The following is a 14905-nucleotide window of genomic DNA, read 5'->3' as shown; positions in this document are numbered from 1 at the left end:
GATGTTCCAGCCTACTGAGAGGAAGGGAGAGCAAATGTCTACCTCTGCATCGAGTCCAGCAATCACCTCTTATACCTCTTTAGCTGCAAGAAGGTCATTCTGTCCCTTTTCCTGTAACTAGATAAGACAGCAACTAAAAACAATTTCTGATGTCCAGTTCCTAGAAATCTTCATGGTGCTCGCTCAGATATCTGTGCTTTCTAAATGTCTTATACTTAAGAAGCTTGAGGGGCGCCTGGGTGGCTCAGTTGGTTAAGCGACTGCCTTCGGCTCAGGTCATGATCCTGGAGTCCCTGGATCGAGTCCCGCATCGGGCTCCCTGCTCGGCAGGGGGTCTGCTTCTCCCTCTGACCCTCCTCCCTCTCATGCTCTCTGTCTCTCATTCTCTCTCTCTCTCAAATAAATAAATAAAATCTTTAAAAAAAAAAAAAAAAAAGAAGCTTGAGTCTCTGGCCATTCATCTCCATCCCTAGATTTTGTCCAAGCAGCCTGGGAGCTGGTGAGGCATGGAGTTTATGAGATCCAGCTTCATCCAGGCAGCAGATACTGCGATCCGACTCAGGCTGAGGAGGAGCCAGCCCCCGAAAACTCTCAAATGTTGGCTACAACGTGAAGACCAACGACTACTCACTGCGCTCCAGCTGATGTTGTATCCAGTGAGACCAAACCAGAACAAAAACTGAATGTTATCAGGAATCAGTGCAACATCACAAAAGGAGCTGCTCTCAAAACAGTCTAATGCAGAAAGCCAGTGTGACGTAAGGATTCAGGCTGTGTGGCAGGAGACTCCGACACGTGCAGAGACAGTGAGTAGCGGCGAAACTACCATCACATCATAGCAGCTGTACTTACTCACATCACGGCTGTAATTTAAACCTCGCTCTCGGGCTAGAAAAGGGAGTGTGGTAAGTGGCTGAGGCCTTTGGGGTCAAAACATACGATGCCTTTCGCTAGGTGTCTAGCTGTGACCATTCTGAGGTAGCAAACATTACGTGAGCAAATAAGACTTTTATTCCATTTCTGAGAATGTCAGGATGAAAAGTCAACCTCTATTCTTACTCTGCAAAGAATTCCTGGAAGGTCTTTCCCACTTTGCACAAATATGGGCAAGGCTGTAATCCTGCTTACCGTGTCTGCTGATAAACCGGATACAGCTTTCTACCACCAGAGGAATTGCCTGGCTGGAATCCTGAAAAGCCAAAGAGAAACATAACATCAGAGTCTTTAAACAGACATAGCCCAGAGTCAGAGAAAATGGGCCAGACCTGGCGGGACTTGTCTCGGCTGGATCAGCGGCTGGTCCTCACAGAAGCATCGGGCCTGTCCTCCAAGCTCCAGAGCACGTACACAACCGCCTACTTGGAATGCCACATGGATGCCTTAAATTCAGCATGTCCTAAATGCAACTGATCATCTTTTATCCCAAATCAGCTTCCCACCCTCGGCCACCCCAAAATCAATCAATCAATCAATCAATCAATACGTTCTGTCAAGTCGGCCTCCTAAATACCTCTCAAATCCATTTACTTCTCTCCATCTCTACTGCTTCCAACCCGGCCCATACATCAGTATCTCAATTCCCATCCTTGTCCTCCAAACCACATTATCCTTCCTTCATACAGTGGCTGGGTGATCTTTTGAAAGGGCACATAGCCCATCGTTCACTTTCTAGGCCAACTTCTTTCAAAGACTTCTCGATAGTGTCTTTACACAGCCCTACGTGTCCAGGGTCCTGCTTTGCCTCCAGCTTCATCTCCTCCTGCTCTTCCTCCAGTCTCTCTGTTTCAGCCACATTGGCTTTCTTTCCATTCCTTAGATCAGTTCTTTGTCCATGGCTTTGTATGAGCTGCTCCTGCTTCCAGAATGCTCTCCTCACCCTGGAATCCCACCCTTAGGGTCTCAGTGCAAGTATCACTTTCTTAGGAATGCTTTTCCAGATTCCCCAGATGAGATCAGGGCCCCTGTCTATAGGATCTCAGCACCTTGTGCTTGGCTCTCATAACCATGACTGTGACTTAATTGTGTGGGTATGAATATCTTGTTTGCATCTGCCACCACTATAATAGGTCATGCTCCACAGGGCAGATCCTGTCAACTTTTGGCTCTCCACAGCTGGTCATGATACTCTCACAAGGTAGGTGCTCAATTAATATCAGTTGAGGATAGCAGAATGAACCAAGGGGAGCATCAGAAAGGGGGTTTACTTGGCGTAAAAGGTAAAAAGAAAAAACCCAGTTCTTAGAAATAGTGGAAACTAATTGGTACTAAACTAAGAAGCAGGCCTCCCAGACATCAATCTTCGCTCTGCCATTTTGCTATATATCCCGCCATTTACTTAACTTCTTTGGGCCTCAATTTGATGTCTGCAAATCAGGAAGGGGATGGGTGGTGAGGAGAGTAGCATTTCCTCCTGGCACATGAACATTAGTGTTTACCATTTACAGAGGCATTTCTAGAGGTGGTGGGTCATGGATCGGTCCTGGTAATAGCCCAATGGGGTGTGCACTGTTATTCTCATTTGACAAATGAGGGGACAAAGGCTTAGCAAGGTGAAACAGCTGCTAATAGTGACACAGTCGGTAAGTAGCAGGGCCAGGATCAAACCCAGGCAGTCGCCCTCTGAGACTGCACATCTCACTGCCACCCAGCCTATATCCCAGGAGCTCAGCAAACACTGCCAGGTATGCATTCCCAGCCTGCATCCCAGGAGCTCAGCAAACATTAGCCGGTATGCACACCAAGCATTACTAAAAACCAGTAGGGCTTTATAATGCAGCTAAACACAAAATAATTCAGCTATGGGGAAGAAAGGCATCAAACAAAGGGCCCTAGCTAGGTTTACTAGCTAGAAAGGGCTGTAGAAGTTCAGGACAGGGGCGCCTGGATGGTTCAGTTGGTGAAGAGTGCGACTCTTGATCCTGGGGTTGTGGGTTTGAGCCCCACATTGGGTACAGAGATTACTTTAAAAATAAAAGCTTTATTTATTTTTTATTTTATTATTGTTTTTAGAGGGAGAGGGAGAGAGAATCTTAAGCAGGCTTCACGCCCAGCCAGAGTCCAGAGTAGGACACTTAACTGACTGAGCCACCCAGGTGCCCCCCAAAATAAATCTTTAAAAAAAATAAATAAATAAGAAGTTCAGGACAGAGACTGGTTCTCAAGCGGCATGGGTCCTGTGGCTTCTGCCCCTTTCACAGGTTTGCCTATGTCCTCAAGTTTTCAGCTGTGGCCCTGGGTTTGGCCACAATCAGGGAAGCAGCTGGATCTCATGAAGAAGTCAGGCTGCAAGAAGTGTGGCCTGGCCTCTCGCTCCCAAGCTTACTGGGAATGCGGGATGCCGCCAAAGGAAGGAGTGAGTATGCCAAGGTAGCGCTGGGGTTGGGAAGGCCTCAGGGACCCAAATGTTCATCGTCGTGACCCCCAAATGCATCTGCTTCCTCCAGCTTTCCAGCTATAGCAGCCAGTGTCTGCCCTCTTGCTGCCATCCCTGACCTCTGCCAGTCAGCCCAGGGCGATCTTAGAGGAAGAATCTTGGTCTCTAATGAAGAAACTGGGTTCCACCATTAAAAATAAATAAAATATAAAAAAATAAATAAACAAATCTCCATTTTTTGGAAGTCTTTTTATGTTTACAAACATTGTTACTGCAGTTTTTTTTTTTTTAAAAAGATTTTATTTATTTGAGATAGAAAGAGAGCACGACCTGAGGAGAGGGGCAGAGGGAGAGGGACAAGCAGACTCCTCACTGAGCAGGGAGCCCGATGTGGGGCTCAATCCCAGGACCCTGGGATCATGACCTGAGCTCAAGGCAGATGCTTAACCGACTGTCCCACCCCAGCGCCCCATTATTACAGTTTTCATTTACAAAGGGTAGTTGCAGTGATAATGAGGTTAGTGATATGAGGGTTTGTAAACGTTTTCTGGCCCCAGATTTGTATTTAAAGACCCAGAGAGAGGTAGGCTGGGAAGCTCACAGGTTACTGGCTTCAACAAATTATGGGACTGCCAAGGGCTGCCTAGACTTGCAGAAAATGGAGTATCAACAACAGTTAAAGGGAAGCATGCAGGGTTGCAGAAAGCAAGACATCAACCTGCACGTTCATGGTTACCAGTGGGGCATCACAAGTAGCCCAGAGGGATAATCCGTGGCAGACAAGAGTGGGCCAGAGACCTGCCCTACCACACAATAGTATCTTCCTACTCTCCACTGCTTCAGTGGAGTCCAAGACAGAGTCTCGAGGGACCAAAAACTGGACAATGTCATGAAGGCCTCAGACCCTCCTACCGCCCACCCCTCTCCTTCTAATATTTCTGAGCTCTGACTGAATTCATTTCCCCAGGATGTGCCTATGCACTCCTAGGGGGCCCCAAAGACCCTCACTTCGCCACTGATTTCGCATACAGATGACTGAGTAGTGTCCGAGTGTATTCTTACTCAGTGTCTGTCTCTCTCTTTCTTCCTCTCTCCTTCTCTTCTCCAACGTGAGAATCTGTATCAGTTTAATTCTTTAGTTTGCAATATTTTTGGAGGTATAATCCTAGGGTTAGAAGGGGCCTTTAAGGACAACTGGGCCAAATCTCCATTTGATTAGATTACGGGACCTTTAAACCAAAAGCAGAGGGAGAAAGGTAGCAGGCATAACTTGGAAAATAGAGTAAAGCAGGGATCCTGTGATTTGCAGGAGAAAACAATCAGGAAGGTGGCCAGATGGTGCCTAAATAAGCTATTGTTTGGCATAATTTTTCATGAGTGAGAGAGTTAGGATTTTTGCTGAGTACTGATCTCTGTTACATTTGTTAGATTTCCGTTTTTACCAAGGGAGAAAATACAAGTCTACACAACTGATTCGATGTGGGTGATGGGAAAGAAAGAGGCGTCAAAGATAACACTCGGGGCTTTGGGACTGTGAACAATAGAGGCCCCCCATTAGGAGAAATAGAGAAGTTAGGGGATGTGCTAAGGAAGTTAGAATGGGGGGGCGGGGAGAGGTGAGGAGACTGATGCTCAGGGGAGGAGGCGTTATCTCAACTGTCAAACTGATGTCCAGCCAGTCAGTTCAAAATTCGATCCAAAGACTCAGAACAAGGGACACTTGGGGAAGGAGAGAAAGGTTCACCTAAGGGAATGAAGTGAAAAGGGAAAGACTATGGAGAAAAGTCCAAAGGGCATCAAACCTTGGGAGCGCACCTACCTTGAGAGGAATGGAGAAAGACGACAAACAAAGAAGAGACACAAGTGATGGGAAAGAGAAAATGCTGGGCTTGAGGGTAGCAGGGAAAGCCTGGAAGCAGCAGTTGAGGCAGAAAAGGTTGGGGTGGTTTGAACCTAGGCTTTACTAGGGTCAAAAATGACTGGAACCCACTAGGGACCCTCAAAAACAAAAGCTACCAGATTCGTCTTGTTTGGCTGACTTGCCATAAAAAACCAAACAATTATTTATATCCTTATACAAGACCACTCATCTTCCAAATGACTATTTACCTGCCTGCCTAGTGTAGAAAAACTCTTTTACTGATCCACCATTGGGGCTGAGCTGCTGGAGAGAAACTGGGGCAGCAGAATGAGAAACAAGGTCTTTATTTGATTGAGTTTTGGGTGCATCCGGGAGCTCTTGCGCACATTTAGCACCAGGCACATGTGCTCTGCCGATGACCGCAGAGAAGCATCACGATGCACAGCAGGTGGGCGCTGCTCCCCTCTGACAGTGAGCCCAGCCAGGGCCGCCCACTGCCCGCCAACCCATGCTCTCCCGCACATCTGCGGCCACAGTGCAGGCTCTGAGGCCCTCACACATCGTACCTCTGTTCCAACTAGATGCAGGAGGCCCAGTTTCAGCCCAGGAACTGAAATGAACAAATGTTACATTCAACCCTGTTCTTAGTGTTGAAGGGAAAAAAGCTGGCTCCCTCTTTATAAGATATCCAACTATTAATTTTATTTTTTTGAAGATTTATTTATTTCAGAGAAAGAGAGACAGAGTGCACGCCAGCATGTGTGCAAGTGGGGAGGAGGGGCAGAGGGAGAGGGAGAGAGAATCCCAAGCAGACTCCCTGCTGAGCGTGGAGCCGGACGCAGGGCTCAATCCCACAACCCTGAGATCGTGACCTGAGCTGAAACCAAGAGTCGGGCACTCAACTGACTTGAATCACCCAGGCGTGCCCCCCCCGACCTTTTAATTTTAAATGCAATAGGTTATCCCTGGGAGGCACTCCATTCTTCTCTAGTTTTTTCTTTTTAAGATTTTATTTATTTATTTATTTGAGAGAGAGAGAGAGTGAGTGCAAGCAGGGAAGGGGGAGAAGAGGATAAGGGAGAGGATCTCAAGCAGACTCCATGCTGAGAATGGACCCCAACGTGGTGCTCGATCTCATGACCCTGAGATCATGACCTGAGCCGAAACCAAGAGTCAGATGCTTAGCCAACTGAGCTACCCTGGCACCCCCATTCTTCTCTAGTTTTAGATGAAATTATGGGAGAAGGGGCAGAAGAAAGAAATAGAGGAACCAGAGGAAGGAAAGATGCGATGAAATCTTTATAAATTAAAAAAATGTATAATTATATCTTATTATATTTATATTTAATTGTATTTAATTACAAAGTTAAAAATGTATAATTATATCACTATAATGAGATCTGAAGCAGAGAAGGGGGGAAAAATAGTGACAGCAAAGCTAGGACAAGTGAGAGCTATGTCATCCGAATATCCCAGCTGGATGGCCCAGCTAGCTGAGGCAGTCACATGGGCTGAAGACCCTGTTGGGGCTGCTGACACAACAGAAACCATGTGCCCTCTACATTCGATTATCTCTCTGTGGCTACAGCCACTGTGAATTACCCAAAATGATCTTTTAAAGCCTGCATCAGTTTTCCTCTGAGTAGACACAAGACATTTTGGAGCTCTCCCCACCTCCTCCCTGCTAACTGCTGCTACATATAGCTCGTATGAGCTTAGCGGACACAAAATCATTTCAGTATTTGCAATAAGGTATAATGAGGAAGTCAAATTTGCTACTGCAAAAAACACTTAAATGAATTTTTTTTTTTACACAAGCACAAGTACTATTTAGATTATCCATTGATGTGCATTACCCAGCCCCTGCCTTCTAAGATCCTGCCCTCAGATGGGTAAGGAGAGCTGGCTGACCAGCGTCAGATTTTAATACAACACTAACGATCATGCAAGCACAGAGTTGAACATCAATTTGCCAATCATTCTCAGGTCAGATTTATCTCGCATTTTCAGCATGTCTAAGAAATGCATCTAGGATGACCACAACACCAGGAAAAAAAAAAATCTGCAAACCTACAGCAGTCTAGTCTAGGTCACTGGCTGCTGCGAGTTACTCACATTTGGAGCTTATGTATAAAATGTGAGGCCCCCTTCATGGTTTCCCAGAGAAGTGACACCACGGGCATGTCTGGCACAATCTGCTAAGTCAAACCAAATCTCCAGCAAGGAAGAGGGTGCACGACTAGAGAGGGAGGAGTAAGTCAGAAAGACTCCAGCTGAACCAGCTCAATCAATGAAGTCAATATAATATGAAACGTACTCTGACTGAATGGTATCTCCCGAACGCAGGCAGGAAGTCAGGAAAGTGTCTGTCCTGCCCACAGTAGGGTTCCATCCGTGGGATGTGATCATCACACCCGACCAGACTGGCTCTTGCTGGGCCCTTACCTGCTTCCTCACGGTTGAGCTACGCCTGCAGTTGACCCCGCCAAATCAGAGAGAACCGAACCGGCACCAGGGAGAAAAAAGAGAAAATGGGATTAAAAACAATCTGTGTGTTAGTTAATGAAGCAAGATGCATTATTCAGCTCAGTCCCAGAACCAGCTAAGAGACTTGCTAAGTTACTTTCCGAATAAAGCCCAATGAAGCTCTTTCAGAGCACAGAGGTCTCTGTACTTACTATCTGCAACCATTCAAAACTAGAGTAGGAAGGAACTGGTTCAACGTGCAGTAAAATGTATCTGCGTTAGACAATAAGATCATCTCTGTTTGCAGGAGACACAAGGAAACGCTAAAGGAAGCTACAGTTTTCTTTCTCTTGGAGATCCTTCGGGAGCAATTTTCCTAGAGTTTAGAGGACAGAGCAGCCAGACTGGAAGGAACCATGGCAGTCCTTCAGGTGAATGCCTTGCAAGCTCAGACGCCTCTTCTCCAAGGGACTCGGACTTAGACACAATCCCCCAAGCAAGGAGAGCAGCGCTCCCCTGCGTTTGGTGACATGAAGGCCCAGAGCCTGGCTGCCGGGCTCCCTCTGCCCCTTCCACCAGGCCGCTCCTGAGGAACCTCTCTGGAATCCTAGAGCTCCTCAGATATAGTAGAATGCTCTTTCTTGTCTTATAGGTGAGGAAACTGGAGTTCGAAGGAGGGAAAAGAGCAGCCCAAGGTCACACAGCATAAGGGAATTCAACTTAGCTTTTTTTCACTCCCATAGAGCCTTCCACAGATACGGGACTTCAGGTGAACTTACAGGAAGACTCTATCACCAAGAAGATATATATGCCACGGAATTCCATTATCCTGGTTCCCTCCAGTCAACAAGACTGGTATATTAACGGGATCTTTACTGTAATCCACAATGATAAAACGATGAAAGCCAAATGAAGCTATTTCTAAATAATGAGCCTATAATTGTAAATGGCCTCATGATTATTGTGTGTGTGTTGGCAGATAGAAGTGGTTGATATAATGGGCTAACCCAGGGTCTCCAAGGAGTCCAGCCCATTAAAGCTCTTTCCCCAGTTAAATCAGCACATTTTTAGGCATCTGAGAACTGTTGGCTGGATGAATGCCTTGCTCTCCGCCAGCTCACGAGTGTTCTCATAGCAGCTACATGACTGGGAGGGAAAATATTTGGCTGGGGTCAGGGAGGGAGGGGGCGGTGGGGAAAGACTGGGAGGGTTGCATACTTGTACATCAGGCAAGGATTTCTACCAATGTTGTTTGGCAAGCCAGTGCAATGTAGTATTTCATTATCCAGCAACAGTCCCTAATGAGGGGCTGTCATCTTTCCATGCAGAAAATCTCAGATCAAATGCTATCTTCTGATCTTCCTTCTCTGGGTCAGACTTCCCCAAAACCACGTGCTAAAGTCTAGCAGCTAAGGGTAGGTTACCAGGATCCTCCAGAGTCGAACACTTCTTTTCCTTGCAAACCCAATGGCTTTGGGGAGTCTCTGAAATTACTTCTGCAAATGATAACTCCCTTCATCCCGTTCTGCTCAGCTCTCTCCCCAAGTCACAGAAGACCCCATTTCCATCTGAGGATAGATGGGTTCGGCTAAGCAAAGGGAAGGAAGCAACCCCTGCCCTAGTCCCCTCCTTTGCAGTCACCCAAGGCCTTCACGCTTCAACTCCTCGGCTCTTTCCCAGCCAGGGACTGCTCTACCCCACGGGCCTCTCTTCATCCCTTCCCAGCGCTGTCCCGGGCCACACCTACCTGGCCAGACTGCAATCTGTCCGCTGACCTGTTGGAAAGACAAGGCAAAAAGCTCATGTGGAAGCAGAAGGGGTGGGAGAGGAAGGGTTATTCCCAGGGGTTACCTGAAATGCCCTCCCGTCTCCCTAGAAAGCCGCTAGCATCACGGCGCTAGCAAAAAAGAAGAGAAACGCCCAGAGCCTCTTCCTGGGCAGGTGCTGTTTCTAATGCTTGTTCCCAGGGCTACCTATATGTCCCTAAAGCTTAGGTGTGCCGACCCCGCTTCCCAAAGGGAAAACAGGGGTGGCTTTAGGGGAACAATAGCAAGGCGGGTCATGCTTTAGAGAACAAAGTACCAGAAGCCTTCCCAGAGGTGAAATCCAGCTTCTCTTCTGTGTATGTGGGTGTGTGTGTGGTGAGGGAGGGAGGGAGGGATGAGCTTGTTTGCTCCAGAATAATGAAAACACACACACACACACACACACGGTAAGGGCGGCAGGGGAAGAAGGAAGCAAGAATTGTTTGCAGGGAAGAGGGAGAAGATAAGGACGTTCTAGTTTTAGATTCCTATGAAATTCTCTTAGGTTGGGCTGGGGTGACAAGGGAGAAATGAGATTTAATTGCTATCAAACTGTGGTTCTCAATCCAATAGCAGGCCCTAATATTAAGTTTAATGGGTCACAGCCAGTTTTAAAAAATGAAAAATCTTAAAGTTCCTAAGAATTCTTATGTTTCTAAAAAAATACATATGCATGTGTACATCAGCCATGATGTGATCTATTTGTTTTCTTTGGATCCACAGTTAACCAAGCATGGTCTGTATTAGATAAACCAGGGGCAACGCAAGCAGGTGCTGAGCTGGGGACGAGATCATCCCCCACAGGCCTCATCCAAGCTCCTGGAAAAACAACTCCAAGGACCGGGGGAGGGCAGGGCTTTTTCCTTGCCTTTAAAGGTTGCTAATTGTTGATTACACTTCAGCTCATCCTGAGCAACATCCTCCCCCTCCCCTAACAGCCTCTCATTACTAAAGGCTCAGCTTTCATCTGCAAAAATATTATTCTGAGCCATTATTTTCAACATCTGTCCCATTTCCATTCTGGAATATTCATACACATCAATTATCCCTCTGTGGCAAGAATAAGGGGCTCTTGCATTATGGTGATAAATACATTCAGGAGGCAGGGACATGATGACTTGCACACAGGAAGATCTGCAGCTATTTCTTTCCTTATTGCTAGAACTTGTCATCTTTAGATGAAGGCAATTTGCAGCACTAATGAATGGTCACCAACCTTTGCCCCTCCACAGTAGCAAATCTGGTACATGTTTGTGTGTGTGCAAACCCATTCACACTCACACACACACACACACACAGACATACATACTCCCAAGGCTCTGCTCCCCATCTCACTTATGGGCTATGCTTATATTATTTTAGAAAAAAGAAAAAATCATGGTTATAACTTGCTTCAAATAGTTCTGGGCTTTCTTTCCTCTGATTCCCTATGAAGCGATCTGATAACCCAAGAGTAAAGATTTTCTATAAGCAAAGCTGGGCTCTCAATGCCCAAACCTGTTCAACCTGAGTCTCTTGGGTGGCGGGGAGGAAAGAGAACAGAAGTTACCTAACAGGCATTCCTCACATAAAAGAAAATGCCTTTACAATCACAAGATCAAAGATATCATAGATAAAAAGAATTCAGCATCTGGGGGAACCATCCAGCGCAGGAAGAGCATGGGACGGGACGAGCGGGTGGGAGGCTCTGGTATGAAAAGTGTGGCTCTCATTCCTGACGCCAATGAGCCAACAAGTACCCCCATGCTTTTCTACACTCTGCAGTTCGTCTGAAAAGCGCTCAAGAGTTTGTTTTAAAATGTGAGCCTTCTCTGCAGGTTTGCCTTTCACCAGTGTTACCATATACTGCCTGTGGCCTCCTGGCCCCATCTTGGAGTGAAGAGATGAGCAGGGCAGGGAGGCGGGGCCAGGCATTCAGAGGCATCCCCAACCTGGGAATCCCATTAATCACAGGATGCTGAGAGCTAGGCAGGACCCGGGCAGGGTGCCCAAAACCCCAGGGAAGTTTCTCTTTCAACCTTTGCCTTCTGTTTGACAGCTGAGAAGAGAAAGTCCAGAGTGCCAGTCCAGTTCTCTGCTTTGCTACTTTCCAGGGTCTGGTTAAAATCATCCCTGATTCATGGACGAGACAGGCCATTCAGTACCATGGCCTCAGCATGGCCACGGCAGAGAGAGCTGCCACTGAGCGTCAGGACGCTCCGAAACAGAAAGAAAGAGATGCTTTAACCTGATGCTACAGGAAGCAGCAGTCTGTGGGTCAGGCCTGCCTCTGAGAAGCTGCTCCTCTCCCCAGACCCGCTGCTATCTCGGCTCGCTGGCCCCGCCTGCTGGCTACTACCTCCGTCCCGCCTCAGAGGAGCTGAGAGTTTTAACGAAGTGTCTGGAGAGTAAGGGATCCATCGGCTCCTTTATCCCAGTCATGGCAGAGAAGGGGGACAGGGTGGAGAGCAGCCTCACTCCATTTAAACAAATAGATGATGCACATTAGCGCTTCATTAAGCATTGGCCTTCTCCCATTACTCAAGCAGTCATTTGGGGCGGTGAGCTTCACATCAAACAGGCTAGGAAAAGAAATGCATTCATATAACAAGATCAGGCCCATGGGGCTCAGGATGGAGGCTCAGCCATGTAGGTCAGGGCTTGGCCTTCCCCTCACTGCCAAACCTCCAGCAGAATGCCGACACTCACTTTCTCCCAGGGTTTTCTGGAGAAGGTCGTGCTTGGCTTGTAGCTTGGTGATGAGGTTCCTGCCTTCCAGGTACTCCTTCATTTTCTGTAAGGGAGGAAGAGAAAGAGCAATCAGACTCCTGAAGAAGAAGCAGAAGAAGAAAAAAAAAATCACAGATGCTCAGCTGTACAATTCCTTTTTATAAGAGGGCATTTGGTTTCTGACCCAATTTCTACTAGGTGCCTTTTTTTTTCTTTATTTCTACTTGGGCCCTGAGCATCTGGACAGCTGCTGATTTCCGTGGTGGATGAGTAGGCTGCTCTGTGTTCTCCTGGGAGCTAGCTCCACATTGGCTAGTGTACACAACTGTCTCTTAGAGCCCCTCATCCATCTCTTTCAGTTCCACTGAAGAAGAACAGGGGGGCAGGGGTGGAGTGGATGGACTGATGGAGCCCAGATCCTCTTGGTGTGAGGACACACACCTGCCACTTGTCACCTCCACTGACATCCAGCTGCACCCTGGCCCCTCCCAGGGTGTATTCCAACACATCAGGAGCAAGGCCAACGGCAGACTCAGCCCCTGCCTAAGCTGCAACAGAGCATGCACAGCATCTTCATCTGAGCCGTCTCTTAATCAGCTCCTTCCTCTCTTCTGCCGGGAGTCTTGGTGGAGAGCTTTGGATTTCTGAGCTTTCAGAGAGAGGGGCTGCTGTCCCCCACCTGCATATACAACTGCTCAACATAATGGCAGTTCTCAACACAAGATGAGGTTATGGAAATGTGCTCCCATCTGTTCTACCAGTCAAAATACGATTGCAGTGCTTTGCCTTTTCTGATCTGACCTCTCTCAACCCTTGCCTGCCCAGGGAGAGGGCTGATTTCCCTGGACAATTCATCAAATCTTCAAAACAACCCTACGAACTCTGATTATCACTGTCCCCATTTTACGGATGAGGGCACCAAGATTGGGGGAGATTAAACAGGTTGCTCAAGGTCAAACAGTGAGTGAGCGGTGGAGTCAGTATCCGGACATAGGTCGTTTGACAATTTGGTGCGTGCGCTCAACCATCATGGTGGCACGCTCCATCCATTAGGGTGCACGGCAGAGAGAGAAGCAGAACAAAACTTCAGGGGATCAACTGTTTATATACTCGGGGCAATTCAAGAGTTTTCAGAGGCCCTTAGCACATATTGTGCACGTGACTTGCACAGTAACTCTGCAGAGCACATTAGGGAAGACATCGCTGGTTGCTTGTTACAGATGAGAAGACGATCTTGGGAGAGGGGGCTGAACTGCAGATCGCTGCCAGCTAGGAAGTGGGAGTGCCAGGCCTTTGGAGCCTTAACCTGGTGTCTTTCTACAATACCCCGCAGCCGTTCATGGGGACCACCATTTGCCTTGGTTGTCTCCTGCTGCAATGGTTCATCTGCTGGGTCGGGGGTCATCTGCCCACATCTAAACTCAGAGGCAAATCGGCAGTGCTTCCCTGGGTATGATCTGTGACTCACTGACATAGTGGATGAGGGAAAGTGGATAAAACATTTTAAATTGTAATACTTCTGTCCTTCTTTCGATGTATTAAGCAAAAAGTGTAATTATACATCAAGCCTCTAATTTTATGGCTATTACCACTTAGGATGAAGGCAGAAAAAAAAGCGTGAAAAAATGTGAGTTACTTTTAGTCTGTACCTTTCTGCACAGTGTAAACTTTTAACCAAGAGTGTGTATTTCTTCTCTCTCTCTCTCATGTAAAAACGAAGAAAAAATCTGCTTTCTCTGGGATGCACATCCTGGCCTTCCCATGCTCCCCCAGATGCCTCTGCGTGTCCCTCTGCAAATTTCACACAGCCCTGGCACAGACGGTTTGAGTCGTGTGTCTTTCTCTCCAGACTGCCTCTTCCCTAAGGTCAGAGTCATTATTCTTTGCATCCCTGATGCTTAGTACCCTGCCCAGCAGACATGCTTGAGGAATGAGTAAAGAAATGAACAGCCTCACTCTCCTCTGACAGAACCTTCCTCGGTGGTCACAATCCAAGCCCCCCAGTGTACCCCTACTCTCTCCATTAAGTCTAAAGCAAACAAAAACAAACCCTATACCAAATCATTTCTGTTGCTTTAGTCCTGACCTGTTCCCTCTGCACCTTTGAGCCTCTGCATGAGAACATCTGCATGACAACAGGCTCCCTTGTCACCCTCCCCTTTCCATCTGCTCCAGCTGCCCGCTCACCTGCTGTCAGTCTTCCCTGGGTGATGCCTAATCCCCAACCAATGCCTAATTGTGGGCTGGGAACAGCACTGCAGGGCCCAGAGGTGAAAAACCTGCAGGAAACAGCTACTGCTAACATCTGAACCCTCAAAGGCCCCTCTTTGGAAGGTTGTCCCAAAAGACTCTAAAGGTTTCCTAACGAGGAAAAAAAAACCTCACCAAAAAACTCTAACCCTTAAGACCAGACCAGACTCCTCAGAAAACAGCCAAAATTCTCAAAGGAAATGGATGCAAATTCCTTCCTCTCACTCATGTTTCTACTTGTGATTCCGGAAATCACCTTTTCATTCATGTCACAGTTCACAAGTTAACTCTGGCTGTCACTTGGTGAACCATTAAAATAAGTAACAATCTGATAAAGACATATGATGGATCACCTTTTCAGGTTCCATGAAATCCTGAAGGATCAAAAACTATGTCGAGGTTGACCTGCATCCCTAACAGTGGAAACAATGGTTGGAAGTT

At 47.2% G+C, this 14905-nt stretch overlaps 1 protein-coding gene and 1 long non-coding RNA gene across 13 annotated transcripts in view; one reads left to right on the top strand and one right to left on the bottom strand.

Annotated features, from left to right (window-relative positions):
* Positions 1-14905, bottom strand: part of SRGAP2 (SLIT-ROBO Rho GTPase activating protein 2) — a 226719-nt gene that overhangs the window by 33587 nt on the left and 178227 nt on the right. For 11 of the 12 annotated variants that reach the window (XM_081825140.1, XM_081825144.1, XM_081825143.1 and 8 more), the window contains exons 11-14: positions 12194-12278; positions 9448-9475; positions 7680-7704; positions 1129-1189 (exon numbers count right to left, since the gene is read on the bottom strand). In XM_081825140.1, coding sequence (XP_081681266.1) covers positions 1129-1189; positions 7680-7704; positions 9448-9475; positions 12194-12278 — 199 coding nt within the window. The remainder of the gene's footprint in view (positions 1-1128; positions 1190-7679; positions 7705-9447; positions 9476-12193; positions 12279-14905) is intronic. The other variant, XR_014146567.1, reaches the window with a different exon arrangement.
* The window catches only part of LOC145722356 (uncharacterized), a 285608-nt gene that overhangs the window by 246834 nt on the left and 23869 nt on the right, over positions 1-14905 (top strand). The gene's annotated exons all lie outside the window — the stretch shown is intronic.

Source organism: Leptonychotes weddellii, chromosome 6 (genome assembly GCF_054177405.1).
Source record: "Leptonychotes weddellii isolate Sample4059 chromosome 6, ASM5417740v2, whole genome shotgun sequence".
Lineage (NCBI taxonomy): Eukaryota > Metazoa > Chordata > Mammalia > Carnivora > Phocidae > Leptonychotes > Leptonychotes weddellii.
This window is presented reverse-complemented; position numbering and strand designations above follow the sequence as displayed.